This window comes from Anopheles coluzzii, chromosome 2 (assembly GCF_943734685.1).
Source record: "Anopheles coluzzii chromosome 2, AcolN3, whole genome shotgun sequence".
NCBI lineage: Eukaryota > Metazoa > Arthropoda > Insecta > Diptera > Culicidae > Anopheles > Anopheles coluzzii.
Window position 1 is genome coordinate 17,947,040 of NC_064670.1, and position 19,421 is coordinate 17,966,460.

At 46.7% G+C, this 19,421-nt stretch overlaps 1 protein-coding gene across 4 annotated transcripts; it reads right to left on the reverse strand.

Annotated features, from left to right (window-relative positions):
- Positions 1-949: 949 nt before the first annotated feature.
- On the reverse strand, positions 950-19,032 carry LOC120947768 (choline-phosphate cytidylyltransferase B-like). 4 transcript variants are annotated; one of them, XM_040363434.2, is made up of 5 exons: positions 18,928-19,032; positions 12,901-13,659; positions 5,610-5,795; positions 5,342-5,479; positions 950-4,656 (listed from the first exon to the last, which is right to left on the reverse strand). In XM_040363434.2, the coding sequence occupies exons 2-5, from the start codon at positions 13,393-13,395 to the stop codon at positions 3,796-3,798; spliced, it is 1,680 nt and encodes a 559-aa protein (XP_040219368.2). In that variant the 5' UTR covers positions 13,396-13,659; positions 18,928-19,032; the 3' UTR covers positions 950-3,795. The 4 variants fall into 4 exon arrangements, with proteins under 4 accessions (XP_040219368.2, XP_040219366.2, XP_040219365.2 ...); XM_040363432.2 differs by having other exon boundaries at positions 18,849-18,999; XM_040363431.2 differs by having other exon boundaries at positions 18,718-18,999.
- Positions 19,033-19,421: the final 389 nt, after the last annotated feature.

The following is a 19,421-nucleotide window of genomic DNA, read 5'->3' on the forward strand; positions in this document are numbered from 1 at the left end:
CGTTACTCGGCTCGGCGCTGGCACACAAAGACAGTCAGCCGTACCGGCGAACTCGTTCGTTCCGGGGAACGTTCGCCGCGACGCTCATTTTCACACATTTCATAGCCCTCTAGATCAAAAATTAGAAAACCGTATAGATTTTGTACTGGCCAACCTAGTGGTACATCCCTGTCCACTCATGAGCGACGAATGTTTCTCGTCGAACGAGTTCGCCGGTACGGCTGATTATTTTTTTCCGATGCTGGGGAGTGAAACACTCAGCCGTACCGGCGAACTCGTTCGACGATAAACATTCGTCGCTCATGAGTGGACAGGGTTGTACCACTAGGTTGGGCAGTACAAAATCTATACGGTTTTTAAATTTTTGATCTAGAGGGCTATGAAATGAGTGAAAATGAGCGTCGCGGCGAACGTTCCCCGGAACGAACGAGTTCGCCGGTACGGCTGAATGCCAAAATCATAGCAAAAACAGAAAGCAAAGAAAGTTCCGCTTCGAAGTGGAAAATAATAATTTACAATTTGAAAAGGTTTGTTTTTATGGTTGTTTGTTGCTTCTTGCTTCTTTTATGGTTTTATGAATCAAATGCCGACAGAAGAAAAACAAAATGCATACGCGTGTGGCTTCGCCGGACATAAAGGAATGGTAAACAAATTAAAATTGAGTTGATGATGGAAAACAAAACACTGTGAAAAACAAATCGTACAAATGTAGTTCGAAATAGATTGAATTTTACGTTCCTTCTGTTGGTAGATTTACATTAAAAAAGGGGAAATAAAAAAAGGGAAATTTATTCATTTAATGAAAAAAGCGAAAAATTACTCATCACATTTTGGGAAAGAAGTCAGCTTTAAAGTGAAAACCAAGCATTGAATTTCGTTCCTCTGTAGTAAAGCTAGCTTCAGCAGTGTGTTGGGCAGCATGCAAATCAAAAGCCAAACAAACGCTCGGTTGAACGATGTTCACGATGTGTGAGTAGTGATCTTTATTCTAACGCTTCCTCCTCCCATCATAACAATGCTCCTCTTATTCACTAGTCAGCGGAAAATTTGCATAACGATATTATATAGTTATAGAGTGTTTGCTTTGGATTGTTTTGGGGGAAAAAACGAGAACTGTGTGTGTGTGTTTGTGAGTGTAAACGGAAACGTACCTACACGCTACACGGCGGTTTGCATTGGATTGCATTACATTTTGCATTTATTTTCGTCTTTTGCTTGTTATCTTTAGCATGCAGCAGAGTAAAACAAATTGTGCCGCCCCGCTGCTAAAACCACCCCAAAAATTGTGTTTAATATTATTTTTTGTTATTTTAATATTATGTTTGTATGTTTATGATAGATGGAATCGGTGTTTTTATTTTTGTATCATAATCATAGCTTTAATTTAACGTCGACCCCCTTCTTTTCGGCCTTCGTAACCGTCTCGTCACTGGTTTTAGCAAGCTTTACCATTTCCAACCCATAAACTCCATATGCGAATGATTTCAGTTCGTGTAATCGTGTTTCTTCAGTCAAAAAAGGGGATTCACCGGACTGTCATCCTCCGGTCCATCATCCTTACACGCGATCGCTTCCACCACCACGCTTGTGGATTGACGCATCACGGTGCGTATCCGAGTTTGAAGATCATTAATCAACGAGTTAAAGGTTCATATTCCAACAAACACACTCACACATACACACACTCGCACACAGACGCACACACTCACACAAAATCCCACCGAAAAATACGTTAACTTTCGTTTACCATCACGGTGCACTTGGTAAGCAGGAATTACTTTCGCCATTTTTAGCAAGACCCGTCCTTATGCACGTTATTTTTTTTAAATTGGACATCATTTAGCGTCAAACGGTGGGGGGGAAAGAACATTTTCCAACTGTCGGCTGATCGGGTGATCGGTTATAATTTATTGTTGGACAACAAAACCATCATCAAAAAATCAAAAGTTTTAAGATAATTTTATTCAATTGGCAGAATAAATATAAATAAAAGGAAAACACGTGTGTGTGTGCCCGGCGTGTGGCGGCGATCGCAGGAATTCATTTCGGTTTCATTTTGCATTTGCAAGAAGCTTGGCCTGGAAAAGCACAAACTGCCAGTAAAAGCACACAATTAGCAATACTGCGTAAGTTTGGCAAAAAATGATCTTATGCGAAACGCCCTCTGAAAGCGGCAACGTTCAATGTTCGCAAGTTGACAAAGCAGGAGCAGTCGGGCGATTTCCTTTAGCCTAAACACATCACACAAAACCACGCCGCCTTGTGTAATGTTATCACATTTCCTCAACAACAGCTTCGCATTGTGTTGTGACAGCAACAATAACTGAAACCAACCTAAAAACGAACCAAAATCATCGTTAGCAGTGATCGGAAGTATGGTTTACTAAACGTGGGAGTTTTTTATGTTTTTTGTGTGTATATTATTCAACCGATTTCTGTTTTCTTCTCCTTTATAGTACTACTTTATGGTAGCATAGTAACAACAGACACCTGGAGGCGGGGAAAGAGGGGAGTACTACTACTAACGCTAAACATTACACGATGCCGCATAGTCCGTCCGTCCGTCCTATACCACCACATCCCCACAACCTCCGAAATCCATAATTCCGCTTGGCTGTCACCTACCCACCTCGCCTCTAACGCTGGCAATCTGGCTTGTATTTTTAACAGATTTTTGAATTCAACTCGTAAGGCGTTTGCGGCGGGCGGGCAAAAACTCAATAGTAGAAGCAATAAATATACGATAGAACTGTTAACCTGGGGGATTAATAATTTAGTGCGTAACCAACCCTCTCTCTCTCTCTCTCTCTCTTTCACGCTGTTTTCTAGTGTTATACGTATGCCTCTGTACGGTTGCGTGCTTTCGCACGCCTACTTCTCTCGTTGTGTATTCTTTCTGCACCGTTAACTGCTTTGGGACGAGGTGAGCATCTTTGCGTACGGCTGTTGTGTAGGTAGAGTTCGTTTCGCTATCGCTGGTCCACTTTCCAGCCCAAAGCACTATAACATGAACGAAAACGCATCATCATCAATTCCACCTCGACCATTGTTTACCAAATCTTGTTGTGTTCCGTTGATCCCTGAGAATGCGTTAATTTAGTGCGAGCTAGTTTTTCCGGCAATCCTAATTTAGCTCTCCCAACTTCCAACACCCGGGTGCTGTGCTTTCCCGCAAACGAAAAAAGGACATAGCGCACATTTCCTGCCAATCACTAATCACATGCCCTTTCCCTGCGCGTATTCACGCACTCGTCGTGGTTCCTTCTGGTATTAGTTTTGCATTAAATCCCATGTCTCTCATCTCCACACAATTCTTCTACACTCCCCGCCTGTTATATTGTCTCAGTGTAGGTATCAAGTAATACTCCAAAACGAATGCGCTACAGCAGAACACCGCAAGGATTGTATATTGTGTTGCGCGCTGATAGGTGTTGTAATTTAGCATCAAATTAAGGCATTCCATTCGGCAAGCTTGGTAATTTGGGCGAGCGAAGGGTGGTTTTGGTTTCGTCTGTGTTTCAGATTTCGTGGCTTACAAACAAACAAACAAAACAAAGACGCGCCATTATATTATCGACAAACCGGCATCCGCGAGTGCTGATCGATCGACAGGGTAGCATATCTCATCGCCAACACCGGCACACAGCATCGCGAAAGGAATAATTCGTAGTATACGCGAAGGGAGCCACACACACACTAGTCTTCTCGGCATACCTCTGAGCCCGAGCGAGCGAACACTCATTGGCTCATTTGGCCGAATCCCATTACTTTACTCTCTAAAAGGGCGGGGGCCGTTTAGTAGTTACGATTGCCATAGGTTCGACTGCCACTGCCACCGCTACTACTACTGTTGAGTGCTGCACTACCGCCGCTGCTTCCACCATCGCCCCCACCGGCCATAAGCGAAATGTTGTAGTTGGATGAGGGTCGCGAGCGTGAGTCCAGGTACGCTTCGTCATCGTCGTCGTCATCCTCGTCGTCTTCCAGCACCGGGGGAGGGGAGCGCGGCCCGCCCAAACCCTGCTCCTCGTCGTCCTCCTCCGAGAGCAGATGGTGGCGGCTGCGGATCACGTTCGATCGCTTGCTCGGCGGCGAATCGAGCACCGAGTCCGGGCTCTCCAGGTCGTCGTCGTCGTCGTCGCAGTCGTTCAGGCTGTGGTTGCTGCCGCTGCCCGGGCTGCCCGGTGGGCTCAGTGCCGACCGGATGCGCTGCTTCGAGTCGGACAGAAACATTGAGATGCGCTCTTTGCCGAACATGAGCAGGAACGTCTTGATCAGATCGGTCGACCGTTCCTCCCACTTGGTGATGAAGTCGTCCTTGCCCTTGCGCACCTTGTCCTTCAGCTCGACCATCTTGTTCTGGAAGCGGAACTTTTTCTCCGACAGGAACGACACGTTCAGCTCCTTGGCCGTGTAGCCGCGGGCCAGGTTGCGGCGCACGTAGATATCGTAGTCCTTCACTATCCGCGCCACTATGTCGGACGTGGACACGCCCTCGGTGCGCTCCGTGGCCACGAACATGCCCTTGGCCTTGATCTTCGCGTACACGTCGTTGCAGTCGTCCGTACTGTACGGTATTTCATCGTGCGCCACGAAATCGATCTTGTGCTTCTCGATAAACTCGTCGTCCAGCTCCCAGGGGGCATCTGGGACAATCTGCAAACGAAGAAAGGGGAGAGAGAGAGAGAGAAACAAAGAACAGCGTTATGAAAATGCAGAATCACTTCGAACCACAAAAACAAACCCCAAAACAACTGATTACAGCAATAAATCAAATCATCATGGCATAGTTTAAACTGGCTCATAAAACTGCAACACATTTGCGAAATATAAGCGCAACCGCTATGAAACTGTCAATTACAAACAGTATCAATTTAGCGCAACCAAGAGCGCTATATTAAATTAGAGGCCTCGAGACACAAGTCCGGACCATTCGACCAATTGAAAGGATCGTACGATTCCCGCGTTCCCCCCTGGAGGAGACGTTTATATTTTTTCGACCCCGACCAACCCCTCGGGTAGGGGTGAGGATGTTTTGCGCGGCCCAACTCGTGTCTCTTTCACCATTCGCGCGCGCGCTGGTCGTACACTTCAATTGAGCAATTTTGTTCAATTCCATTCAATCGTGATCACTTCCGGCAAACGTGTCAGCAACAAAACGCCACTAGGCGCTGCCCGCCCGCGCGTGCGAAACATGGTCTGAGGGGTGAAACACAGCAAGGGTGTGTTGACTAAAACTCTGCAAACCCCTTGCGTTCCAGTTTTTGCCAGCGTGAACCGTGTTGTACCTGGGTCAGTAATGCCAGTGAGCCGGCAGTTGACCAACGCAGTAGATACTTGCCTCATCAACGTAGCGACAGTGTCGTACCGCTTCGTAACGCTCCTCGTCGTTCATCACCGTTCGACCCTTCCGGCTGTGGGTCAGTTTGTCGTTGCAAACTCCAACGATCAGGTACACGTTGGGAAACACGTTTTTGGCCTGGAAGAAATAGAACACCGACGAACCATTAGCACAAACCGTGTCACACCAGTATGAAGAAAGCCGCTGTGTGTGTGTGAACATCATAATTGTTCTGCTTGTTCTTCACAAGGGGTAGTACTACACTCACCTGCATCAGTTGTCGCGCGTGCCCCTGGTGGAACAGATCGTAGATACCGTCCGCGTACACACGGATCATACGCGGCGCGGTACCCGCACGGGCCATCTGGTATGTGATCTTTTGTGTGTAATCGCATCGCTCGCGCTCCCGGATTGCATCCAGCTCTGTAGAGTATGGTGCCTGTTTGCAGATGGTCTGCAAATATACGAGAGAATACAATGTTATCGCTTAGTTTTTATAATTCATATTATTTGCACAGATTGTTCGATTTCAAAAACATAAACTAATAGGATTCACGTTTGGAGTTCGATAACTATTATCCGTAAGCTTTTCACACTCACTGCCATATGGCTTGCAGCGGCGGTATGGCATGTGGACATCTTCCTGTACACTTGTGCCGCATGCAGCGGACGATCGCCGTCTGATCATACGATACCGATGCATCAAAACAAACCTGCAGTCGTCTGCTCTCTGTGATCGATGCTCTCGCTTCGAAGCAGGTGCTATTTTTAAGCGCTCCATCGATTGTAGTTAAAGCTACGCTAAAATTAGCTTCACTCCAACACAACTGTTTTGTTTTCTATCGCCTGACAACCTAATGGCGTATTGGTGGTTGGCCATTTCGGTAAAGCTATACATGGCAAAAGGGGTTGCAAGAAACTGATCAAAGTTTACAGCGCCTAAAACAGCCAAACCACCAACCAAAACATAATCCAGTGCCACAGCAGTATATTTTCTTTTAGCTTTTCAAATGCTGATTATTGTCTTCCTATCCCTTCCTACGTACGAGGCAAGACCTTTGACCGTCCGTGCACGCATGGCTTCACTTTTGGCCGGATTTTGCTCGAGTGGTGGCTTTTACGACCGCGTGGAACAACGTGTAGCTCCAGCTCACAATTTATGTGAAGCGAATGTAGCGGCAACAAGACAAGCGTTCAGTTTAAATGTACCGATGCGATCGTGTACATTAAACCAAAGCATTTTTTGCTGTCTATTTCATTGTTACTCAACTAGACAGTAATGAAAAAGTTTTGAAATCTTTTCGTAATACTCTCTAAGTCGGCTATTTTCAGCCACCGGCGATTAGGTCTCAACAATCTCCTACAAGGTGTCAAGTTGTACGTCGCTCTCGACCTAGGTAACTCTTGATTAGTCGCCATCTAATTCCGCTGATTAGGGTAGCTACCCGGACAAGAGCGCAGCACGCGGCACAGAACGGAAGACGATTAGCAACATCCTTCTTCTGGATGAGCGATAATTATCACCCTTGGCGATGGCGCTCCGGTGGTGGTGGGGTACGTGATGATAGCCCAAGATTAACCCCGTTCCATTCAAACGGAGCCACCATCGACCTTGACGGTGGGACAGCGGGCGGCTTAAATAGAGACGACACGCAAGAGGGAAGCGCCATGATAAATGGACGCAAGACGTATCAAATATCTTGCACTGTTTGCATCACAGCAGGCCGATGATAAGAATCGGTAACGTGAAGGTTAGGCCGGCTGGCTAATGAACGGTTGTGTGCGTTCTTTAAAGACCGTTTAATTTTTTAATTACCCTATTGGATTCGAGTTCCTTTGCGTTGAATAGTAGGGCTCGGTAAAGAGTTCTTGGTTCTTGGGGCAACTTGTGTATCGTATGATTTAACTGTACCTGCTCCACAGTATGGAACACGCGCAGTGGTTCCCCGTTATCTCTAGTAGATACATTATGGAATTCTACTGTTGCGCTTTGCTGTCTTATTTGCGAAGCAGTACAAGCGATACCAAAAACCCGATAGAAGAGGAGCAAAACATCGCGAAAAGCGCAAAGCGCGTAATGCTCACAAGCGCAACAACCACCGTAAGGGGCAGTAACACTGCACACAACGTCTTCAAACACAACGTAGCAAAATGGAGGAGAGACCATGTTATGGTAATGATGTCGGATGATGGGGGGAGCAGAGAGTATTACATAAATTGGCACACAGAAAATTTACCACCGAGAGACCTAAATCAACACCTTTCCTCCCCCCTATCCTACATGTGCTTTATGAAACACAATCTTTCTATTTTTGTGCACCGAACTGAATTGTGCCGACCGGAATGCAATAACAATGAAACAATTCTTTAAAGACGTTCGATTTCCTTTTTTTACAGTTTTGTGTTCATTTCTCATTTTTGCTTCGAACCGTTTGCTGAAAAATTGTAATGGAATTCCTTTGATTTCGGAGGCTCCTTAGTGTGTGTGTGTGTAGCAAACTTACATCCAACCGGTGCTGAACGGTGATCTGGACCGGACCGTCACTTTCAGTTGGCAAATAGTTGGGCGCCATCACGGTTTCACGTGCTGCTCTATATCTTTACTTTAACAAATGCACGCTGTTGTACGACTCGGTAATATTTTCACAATTTTTTTTTTTTGATGCGTTTTGTTTTTCGAGTTATACACCATTCGTAAAAGTAACGAGTAACATTCAGCACGAATACGGCATGCCCGCAACAACAAAAACCACTGACACTGTTGCACCTGCGGAAGTTCCACGTCTACTGCGATGCACAAAAATGCTCTGCTGCTGCTGGTGGTGCGAATGTCACTTCACTCATCAACGTCACCGTAACTGCCGCGCACTAGTTCAGACGCAATCACTGTTACGCGTTGTTGTTGGACTCGTACTACTAGCGGGGAAGAAGAGCGTGGGGTAGAGTGAAGCCCCAGGAATGCGTGACCTTCTTCTTTTTTTTTGTTTGCGCTTTGCCAAACGAACAACCTAATATCACTAAACACGCAGCCAGCAGACGACGACACTCGCTACGGGTGTACGTGAAAAACTGTGCAACTTTCGCACTTGCCGGAGTAAAAACGGCGATGTGTACTCCACGGGCCGCCGCGTAATCAAAGGCGCCACACTGGACACACTCTGCTGCCTGCCTGGTGTGACACGTACAACCGTTTTCGACCCGTCGTTGGTATGTTTCGAATCTGCCAACTACTACACTGTGCAGGACTGACAATACGCTTCTGACTTTTGGTAGCTACCAACCCGTTCGCGTACGCTGCCGCGGAAAAACTGTTTCCGAAGCATCGCAAACCCGCTTGCGATAGCTCTCACGCGCTCGCTCGCTCGCTTGCCGATGATGAAGCGCACCACCACCCCAGTGGCGGCGGCGGCGGCGAGAGCGAACGTGTGTGCGTCAGTGCACGAGCACTTAACGTGGCGCGCACCGGTCTTCGGCACACAACCCGTCGAAAGCGGTACCCCTAAGGGCAACCGAGGAGCAGACGAGCGATGCGAACAGAAGAGGCATCGGGCTGGTACCGATCGCGCGCAAGGTGCAAGGTTGCGATGTTAGGAGCAGCGGCTTCGGCTTCGTTCCGTAGGCCGCGCACCACCTGACGATCGTTCGGAGCGACCGAGCGAGCGAGCGAGCGGGGTGGAAGAATTCGCAAAAGGAAAATCGGTTTCTAATCGATAGAGCAACACAACTGTCCGCTGCTTGTAAATGCAACAGCCACTAGCAAATTCAAACACATCCAGAACCACTGTGTGTGCTCGTGTGTTCACTGGTGTGAACGTGATAGAGAGGGTGGCAGAAGGTGAGATTTCTAAACCCTACACCACACCACATATTGAATGACACCGGCGAATGACGTCATAAATGCCATCGCGATCGGATGATTCGGCCTCGTCATCACGGTTTATTGAGGGTAAAAGAAGGGTAGTTGTTGTCTGCCAACTCTAGAAGAAACCACGACCACAACGAAATGGGCATGGTGGCGTGCTGTTTACTTTGACCACCTGGATCAGGTGGTCGCTTTTTTCTTCCTCGAACAAAGTCACGTACCTGCCTGGTCCGTTGCATTTCTGCGTCATATTGGACCGTCTTATTGGATTCGTAATATTTTACCCATTACATACACGACGTCTCGACGTAATTGCCAAACTATCCCCAGCCATTATCGCTGGTTCCTCTTTGCGTGTACCCTTCTTTTCAAGAACCCTCTGGATAATTGGCCATCAATTATCCTTCATTTGGAACCTTTGCCGCCCTCGAGGCACTAATTTCTTCCCGTGCCATTCTTATCAAATATTCAAACTGCTTATCACTTTCAAACGTCAACAGTTGTGTACTTTCACAAGACACCGGAGGGCATGTTTAATGTACATGAATTGGGAATCCTTCTCGTATATTCTCACACCTTGTGCGTGGCGTAGACACGATTGTTTGTCCTTGAACTTGTAGGCTTGGCAAACGTGGCACTCTTAAGCGAAAGGTATTTGAAAGCAGAGAGAGAGAGAGACAGAGAAGCACACCACCAGAAGAAGCAGTGACAAGATTCCAACGGGAAGAGATAGACCAAGGTTAAGACTTACGTTCTTCCGTTATCGATTCGGATTCGGGTTTAAAATAGCTTGCACACTCCTCCTCCCTCTCTCCCCCGTCGCAAGCAAAATTGCCCCGACTTCCGAGTGATGCAACACTGGTAATTGGTTTGTTTCGTTGCCCCTCTTCCCAATTTGTAGAAGAACAAGCGCGAGCAAAAGAACACGCATGCAAATTCTCCCCTTCTGGGCGCTTGCTGATTCGCCGGGCGCGAACCGGAATACACAGCTTCAGCTTCGATTCAGCACAATAATTATGCTGCAACACAGCCCGGTTCGCTTCTTTTTTTGCTCAAACCACAAACCCCAAAAGGAGAGAGAGAGTGAGAGGGAGAGAAAGAGCATTAGTGAGATGATGATTGTTTTTTTTTTTTTTGTTATTGTTGTAATGACTAAGTCATCAGCGCCATCACTACGCGAAAAACTCCACGTCAGACGCTCGTTGGGCCCGGCCACGCTGAAGCTCACACGAGGGACACACACGCACACACATACTCACAGATGCGGTAGTGCTGCCAGCGCTTTCGTACTAGGCAGTCGAGGAGGAGAAGTGTGACGCGATCGTACGATTTTGCAGAAAGTGCGGTGAACGACGACACCACCGGTATGACAAATGGGTCTCTCTTTCTTAATGGGTATCCGCCGGGTGTCTCGAAAGAAAAAGAAGACTCTCCTCCTTCCTTCGCCGTGTCAAATGGGGTTGCTAATGGAATTGGCTTTCATGCCGTATTATGTGCTGTATTTCCTGTTGTTATATGCAACGGAAGCAAGCCAGCAGGGACGGCCAACCATATGTACTTGAATGAGCCAATCAACCAAACTGAAGCAGTAGACAATGTCGCATTGCTTAAAACAAAACAGTAAATGTTGTTCTAAAGAAGAAATACTTTCTTATATAAAGTCATAGTTACAAATGTCAATTTCAGGTACATCCATGAAGAAATAAATCATTCAATGTGCGGGAAATGCTGCGCGGGATAGTAAAGTATAACAAAAAAAGCACAGAACAGTGAAAGTGGTCAATTTCAAAATTTCTCGTTCAATTGCTTATGATGCCTTACAAACACACACACACACACATTAAGCTTTTGGTGTGGAAAGCAAAATCACGCGATCTACGCACATGTTACACGCGTAGCCAATCAGAAGCGCCGCCGCTGCACGAAAAGCCGCCCTTAAACTGATGACGTCGATCAGGCCCGGGCGGCTTTCGGTTGGAATTTGGTCGACCCCAAAACGGAACTAACACACGACCGAACCACCGACCTGAAACCACGACCGAACCTACAAAGCTGATAAGACGTTCCGTTTCGTGTAAACAAATACACAAACACACGCACAGCCCGTGTAGGTTTTGCGCCACAATCCCCTCTGTCGGTCCACGAAAGACACCACGTGCACACACAGATTTTTCGGTATTGATTTGTTTGAATAATTAATTGTACTCGGTGGTTCGGCGGCGAAGCAAAAGAGACGGCAAGGGAGAGCGCGCGCAAAAAAATGCTGTTGACTCAGCATATAAATAGTTACAAACGGATTCTATCGTTTCCTTGCCAAACGGTCGCGGGAAAATCTTCAATCCCTACCGATACGATAGCACGCATGGAACGCAGAAACGTGTCACAATAGCATCACGCATGACGCAATCAGTGCCAGATACTACATTACGCATGGGTCTGCTGCCTGTGTGTGAGCATGCACATATACATTCTTATACTTGCTGATTTCGACAAAACGAAAAAAGGGCAACACAACACCAGTGAACACCATACACACAGACCAATACACACACTGTGTCCTATTTACTAGCCAGTGGTAGGGTAGCACGTGTTCTAGAGACGATGTGGACGCGACAAAAAAAAACGTCCCAAAACGTGCTTGCGCAACGCTAATCGCTTTTGCGATGGGGGAGGAACATTGGATGGTGGAGACGTAGCCAGAAGCCTGTCTACGCAATACACGAGACGGGACAAGCCCTTACTATATCGACCGCAGTTTGGTTAGCGGTTTGATCCGATTCAGCTATTTTAAACAGGGACGACCTTGCACAGGGTTTGTCATTCTATTTATAGCTTATTTTAAGTATACATGGGCAAGCTAAAAGAACTGATAGAGCAATAAAATGGATGCTGTAATAATAATTGAAATTTTAAAGCGATTTCTTAACAAAAAAAAATGTTATGAAAAAACACCGTGTTGACCGAAGCATCTGCTGTGCCCTCTCGCGCGAGCTTGAGTTGCCTTATTCATCCATCGGTACAAAACTAACCGGACACACGTTTTGCCAGCTCATCACCCAACAACTGTGGACCGTGCTTATCAGTGTTCCGAAAACAGATGATGGGCTTTCCTGTGCTTTGCTGGCTCATGCATCGTACGATCGTGTGAGCAATCCCTGCGCATTTGACGCTCCCGGTTGACGTAATGGCGTAGTGGAAGCAAAATTTTGGAAAGCCTTCTTATCTTCAAGGCAAACGCGGGAGGTACACGATTCGCACGATAAGATAGGCGCTCCATACGGTGCGATCACTAGCAGGCTTTAGGCTTTAGGTCGTAAAATAAATGGACGCGCAATTACCATCGCATTCCCTCCTCGAAAACTGCACCCACGATATCGCGAAACATAGAGAGAGAGAGAGAAAGAGAGAGTGTACGTGAGGAACGGATGCCGCATCGATAACGCGTTTACGCCGATTTGTTTTCATAACATATCGGCGCCACGGCAAATCGTGGACTGTTTTTTGTTGCCTTTTTTCGCTTTCCAACTCACCCTACACCACGTCCATTGATAAACGTGTGAGCGTGGTGCAAAAAAAAAATTGATAGCGTAAACGTACGATGTACAATGGGGAGCGGAGTGGATGCGTGCGATGTTGTGCGTGTTTTCGTACGGGGAAAGAAGACACTTGTTTGTCCAACTATCAACAACACACTTACCACCGGTGGGCTGTGCTCGACACCGCTCGTTGCATGCTGGCTGGCGAATCCGGACGATGTCGCCACGGAAGAGGACCCATTCGACGAGACGGATGGAGGCGAAACTGCATCGGACGAACGGGAGGGACGCCCGGTTGCTCCCGGCAGGCCAAAGTTAACATGCCCGTTCAGTGCACCGTCATTGTTCGGGGGCCAGCAGTGATCGCTATGGCTCGGTTCGATGCCTTCGTCCACGAGCCGGATGCTGCTGAAGCGTCTGCTGCTCCCGTTCATACTGTTATCGGGTGTACCATCAGCGGATGCAGCAGCGGGCGCAGTAGCAACCGTGGAATCAGCCTGCAAGTGTTGCTGGTGCTGGGTGGCCAACCGATCCTCCAACGCTCCGTTTGGATCGATCGTGATCGAGACTGTCTCGTCGATTGTTAAACGCGCGGCGCTGCTGCTGCTGCTCGCCATCATATCGCCCAGGCTTTCACGTGGTCGTTTGCGCGACATTCTGGCCGGCGTCTGCTGCTGCGGTGTCGCGGTGCTGGATGATGCCAGTGTAACGCCGGGCACACGTTGCTTCCTCGCTGTCCACGTGTTTCCGAAGGGCCGGGGGCAAAATTAATACTTGTGCGTGTGTGTGTTGCGCTAGTTGTGTCGACGCCGGTACCGGTGGCGACGTAATTGAAACGTTACGGGATGGAACACAGAGGCGGGGCTGCTCTTTCGGCTGTCGTACGGCGCCCGTACACTCGCTCCTCGCTGCTCTAATCCCTGCAGATAAAGGGCGACCAAGAAGAAAGGACAAACATATATTAGTTACGAACCCGCGCACACGTTTCATTGCGCCGTCGGGGCATGTTATGATTGGGGATGATTTATGATTCAACAACGACAACAGCGACACACAGCTCACACGGGTGTGCACTGTGGATGGATAACACGGACGACGAAATAACGACGTGCGATCTTTTCCCCTTTTTGGAATCCCCGCGTGTCACATGACACGGGATGCATGTTTTCGTAAAAGAGCAAGCAAGAGCCCATGAGACAATTGATCTTTGCGAAATGCCATTCAACAAGCAACAACAAGCACCATTGAGTGGAATTCATGACTGGCGAAGGCGTCTCTGATTGATTTAAATGGATCGGGGCGCGTACGAGGCAACGGATTCGGCCGCTTCTTCGATCATGAAACATGCGCGCACATGTGCGTGTGCCCATGATTCTGATTGAGTGCCACGTGATAGTTGACTGATGCATGGTTGTGGTCCATCATCGCTACGGCACTGATCTGGCCGGAACCGGAACACGAATTATCCTATTCATTCCCATCGTACAGAAACTCGGTTTCTAGCTCCACAAGCTTAACACGGGGAGCTCGGGAAACATTGCCCATCTTCCCAATTAGCGTGAGGCTATTAACAATTATCACCCTTCACACGACGGCGTGGTACTAACCGGTAGCTCGTGATTAACACAAACTTCGTGATGGTGCAGAGAATCGTCAGCACTTGGTAAAACCTCTAAAAAAATGACCAGATCATCATCATCATCATCGCAACAGACCGCACAGTTTTCAAAATGCATGCGCGACTATCTTGGGGGCCTTATAGCTTGAAGTAAACATAGAAAACTCTCCATTTCATTGTGTGTGGTACGCATGCACACTCTCTCTCTCTGTTGCGCTATTTGCTTTTGCATACTGAAATGAGCAAAGTTTCCAGTATTAATACGATTAGGCGAATAATACGTTCAGTTCATCTGTAGAGAAAATAGCCTGGATTATTTTAGCCAATTTGACACGCAATGGGGCTTAGGCATACATTCTACCATCAACGAAATATTACGGTATTCCCAATAAATACCATATTTATGGAAATAGGGCAATACATTCCCTCAAAATAAAAGCCATCAACCAACCAGTCTGACACCTCGATGGCTATATCTTGATTCGAAATTATGTGATCCTCCTTTCCGGTTATCGGAATCGATCAAGATATTCATAGCACAACAGGCTCTCCCCTTAAACCCTCGTGATGAGCCGCCAACTCGCAGCGTGAATCATCCACACACCTAGGCTGTAACCTTTAGCAACGACCACGTGCCGGTTGGACTTCTTTTCGTTCGCTCCTACGCCAGACTGTGCGAGCAGACGGGAAGGAGAAGCGAGTTGACACGGAAAAAACCAGTTTCAAGCGGGTCGCAGCACAAGCAGGTTCTTCCTACTACCCCACCAACGCCGAATGGGTGCAATCTACCCGCGTTGGACAGGGCGGCAATGGAATGTAAGTTCCGGTGTAATTCTCCACTTCCTTCCGCGTACCATCGCCGCTCGCCGTCGTTCGCTGCATTCTTTTTCTAGCTATGGGGCGCTACTCTAACGTCCTTGATGCAACGGGATCCGGGGATGGGGGGGTGGATTATAGCCCGATCCTGATTGGATTAAGGTGTGCACATGTCTCCGCAGCAACATCCGTAACTCCCCAAAAGCGGCGCGAGCAACCATTATCGCTAGAAATAGGTTCACAATCACCAATTACGGTGGCCACGAGAGCGAGAGTGAGGGCAGAATGTGTGTATGTTTGTGTGTTGCGCTAAAATGATAAGATGAATTACCCAACCAACATTGTCACGTTGCAAGCGGTTTTTTTTGTATAGAAAAAGTGTTCTCTATAGCGCGGTCAAATCGTTCTCGATAGCAGAACTATAGAGAAGGTTTTTGAAATCGTGCGACAGCGTGTATCATACATTTGGTTTCTGTATGCTACATTATTGTTCAATTTCTTTCATTCTCTCCTCTCTCCCAAAACAAACACAGACTCTCTTTCATTTTCTCATTCCACACATTCGCTCTTTATTTTACCTCTTTACTTCTACTCACACATACACTTTTCAATACTCACATTTCACACTGCCAAAAACCGGTGCGGGATACACACGTACCCGTCTTGCCTGCCTTCTCTCCTCGTTCTTCCTTTCCTCCAGCTTTGCCTTCGTCGAATGGTGTGTACGCGTCCTGCTTGCTTCCCTCTTGCTGCTCCCACGTGCTGCACTAGCGAGCTGGATGTTCGTCTCTACCTTCCTGCCGCTTCTCCTCTACCAGGCGCTAGCACGTTGGAGGATCGGATCGTTCCTGCCTTCTTTCCTCTCCTGTTCTGTTTTCGGCACTCCTAGGGATAGAAGGAAATATTAACTATTTTGCCAACAGCTGTTCAATTTAACGTCAAGCACAATACTTACCAACCAATTGAATATTGCTTCTGTTGTGGTCCGTGCTCACTTCCGTTCGTGCGTGTGTTACGATTTCTTTTAAAAAAACGAAATTGATTTTATATCACAATTATCAATACAATTCAGTTTGATAAAGATTGATATAGCGGAACTTGGGGCAAGTGTGCCACTTTAAGCATTTCAAGTTATAACTCACTAAAACGTGTTTTTCAAAAGCCGATTTAAATCTCATAACCATTTTACATCTATTTCCTCACTTATAAATGAATTTCGCTTGAAAAAAGTGCAAACAACATAGTTTTTGAAGCGTTTTAAAAAGGGTCCAAAAAGACGTTGTTTTTTGGGCTAAGGGTCAAGAGTGCCACTCGTATGGGGCAAGACGGCCATCTGGTTAAAATAACCGTATTTCTTAGATAATTGGAAATTATTACGTTTGTACCACTAGTGTATGTATTCCTACATGTATTTAGTCACCAATGAACCCTTTTTGACCACCAATTGTACCACAATATGGTTTTTTTTACTGTTCTGTTTTTCTGGCGTGGAATCCGCTTACAATAGCGCACCATTCCGCAGCACGCTACAACAATGTTTACATTTTTGACAGCTCGCGCCTATGAAAGATGGTGGCACACTTGCCCCAAACAGAGATGGCACACTTGCCCCAAAAGTTGTAACTTTTTTGAAATTGAATTTTTCAGTGACAAAAAGAAAGTTTTTTTCAACTAACCCCACAAAAAAAATTCACGTTTCCTCAGCTATACGGTGGTGTAAAAATTTTCTCGGTTGATTGTTCGCATGATTTTTGAGAGCTTATTTGGTTGGATTAAAAAATTATAATATTGTGCTCAATTTTTTAAACTCAATATAAATCAGTTCAAAACAATGGGAAATATCGATTGGTCTATATGAAATTCGGCTCAGTATACCTAGTCATTGGAAAGGAACCAACTGTATACACAATTGATCATCAAACTAAAGTTTTTAAGGAAAAATGCTTGGTGGCACTCTTGCCCCGTATGGCACACTTGCCCCAAATTCCGCTAACCCTTTATTAAAAACTGTACTTACCAAATAGTTTTTCCGTACTGGTTTCACGAGAGAAAAAACGGACACACACCGACGCGTCCTACCGCTTGCAAACTTGATTTCACACTATCACATTTTCATGTGAACGCGAAGCAGCGCCTTCCTCGTGTGGCTATACAGGTATTCCCCGATATACGCCATACTCGATATACACGATTTCGCTATACGCTTTTTTTCTAAATTTGACGGTTCTTTGAACAAGTAGTACTAATTTTAGAAATCGAATGTCAAATGCAAAATAAATTCCCTTTTGGTTGAATATTAAAAACCATTTCAAATGGTATAAAATTGAAAAATTCAGTTGAAATTAGATCAAATAACTAATTTAGTGACTAAAACCTACCACTTCATGCAAAGTTATACGGATATTAGTTATAATTTGACTGAAAACCTCGAAATTCGACTTTCGCTATTGAATATTCGAGATACGCTATTGCCTCCGGTACGCATTGATAGCGTATATCGGGGAGTACCTGTACAATGATACAAAGAGCGGGCGAGAGGAGAACGCTTGCGTGAACGATTGGTGTAGCAAGCGAATTTGGACAAGTCCCAGAAAAGCGAGACGCAAGAGTTTCTCTCCAACGATGGAAAGGGATGAGCTAAATGAAACATGCGAATCGTTGATGCGACACAGCCAAGTCGCAAGCAAATACAGACCAACACCCAGAAGAGCGAGGCAGAATGAAAAATTTTGTGAATGTTAGAATGAGAAAAATGATAGATACACATAAAAATCGCGCGATAATGCTGGTTGGGTACGTCGACATGAAACGGTTGCTTGGATGATGTTGCAGCATGTTTAGGCCAAAAGAATTATTATTTTGTGCTTTTCCCGCAGCATCCGTTTTCTTCCACTGCATTTCCAACACGCAATCGGATCTCGCAACACAGGGGCGGGGGCGCAGTGGTTGGGAGAGGGTGAAGCGGTGGGGTGGAAAAATCGTACGATTGCGTCATACGACCATCACGCGCAGTCAGCCGTTCTGTTGTGGCGGGGTGCGTTTGTATTTGTTATTGCCGGTCCCTGATGGCACGGACACTTCCTAGACGAGACGGAACGAGTGACGGATGGTTTTAGAGCAGAAGAGGACCCCTTTCCCCCGGCACAAAGCCCCCGGATTCAGGCTTGCGGGCGGGGAGAACGGCAGTTCCGAGAACAATCGTACGATGCCGAAAGTGCTGCCGCGCAATAGCAAGACGAAAAAAACGCACACACACCCTTCACTCGCTCGCGCGCTATTGTGTGTGTGTGTGTGTTTGTGTGTTTGTGTGTCTGTGTGCGACTGTGCGTGTGTCGGAGATCGATTTCTGAGTCACGCAGCAGTCACACACGCTCGAAAAAACAAACTCGGCATAAAATACGGTGACCCGTTTTCCATCCTCTTCTCGTTCGGGGCTTCCGATTTCACCCTGCAACTGCATCCCGACGACGGTGCACACACACACGCCGCGAGGCACGGTGTTTGTGTTGTAACTTCCCAAGAAATGCCCGTAATCATCACTCACACTAGGCGGTTATCACGACTTTCGGCCCCCGGATCTGATCTTTAACCCGGATTCTCTCGGGGCAAACGGCACCGTCCGAAGCTACTCTTTTTTAGATCGCACACTTGTTACTCTGCATCACGCACACGTACTTTTCTCTAACAGCCTGGTGCTGTTGCAGTTTGCACCCGCGGTGCTTGCACGAATTTTTCCAACTGTGCTTCACTCTACCTTTCCAGAACGCTTGGTGCAGCAGCAATGTAGCAGCAGTTCGGGAAATTTTGCGGTTCACACGTCAACACACACCGTGAGCGAATGGGGTACTGTCATCTCGGTCATTTTGACAAGTGTGCTCGAACGGCACCCGTAGCACGTCAAAACATCGGGAGCCGACGGGCCGATGCATTTTCGAAGTCACTTAACGGTCAAATAACCGTGTTCGAAATGGCGGTTGGAGAGTTCATAACAATATTCAAAAAGACAACAGATTATCATTTGGAGTATTTAGAGAAGTTTGAAATGACTTTTAGGCCCATTTAAAAATATCGTTTTGCAATAAATTACACAAAGGTAAGTGTAAATGGTGCAACAAAGACATAAGAGTGGTATAGCGGTTATAGAGTGGTTAAGCTGGAATTTCTTTAATGGGTCAGATGTGCGTTTCTCCTGGTACAAACACACCGTTCAAGCTGTATGCCGTGGCACTCTCTCAAAATTTTAAGCCA

Coding starts and splice junctions, on each gene's coding strand:
- LOC120947768 (XM_040363434.2), bottom strand. CDS start 13,395: ATGTCGCGCAAACGACCACGTGAAAGCCTGGGCGATATGATGGCGAGC. Junction 5,480..5,609: donor ACGCGCGACAACTGATGCAG/GTGAGTGTAGTA, acceptor TATTTCTTCCAG/GCCAAAAACGTGTTTCCCAA. Junction 4,657..5,341: donor ACTGTCGCTACGTTGATGAG/GCAAGTATCTAC, acceptor CTTCGTTTGCAG/ATTGTCCCAGATGCCCCCTG.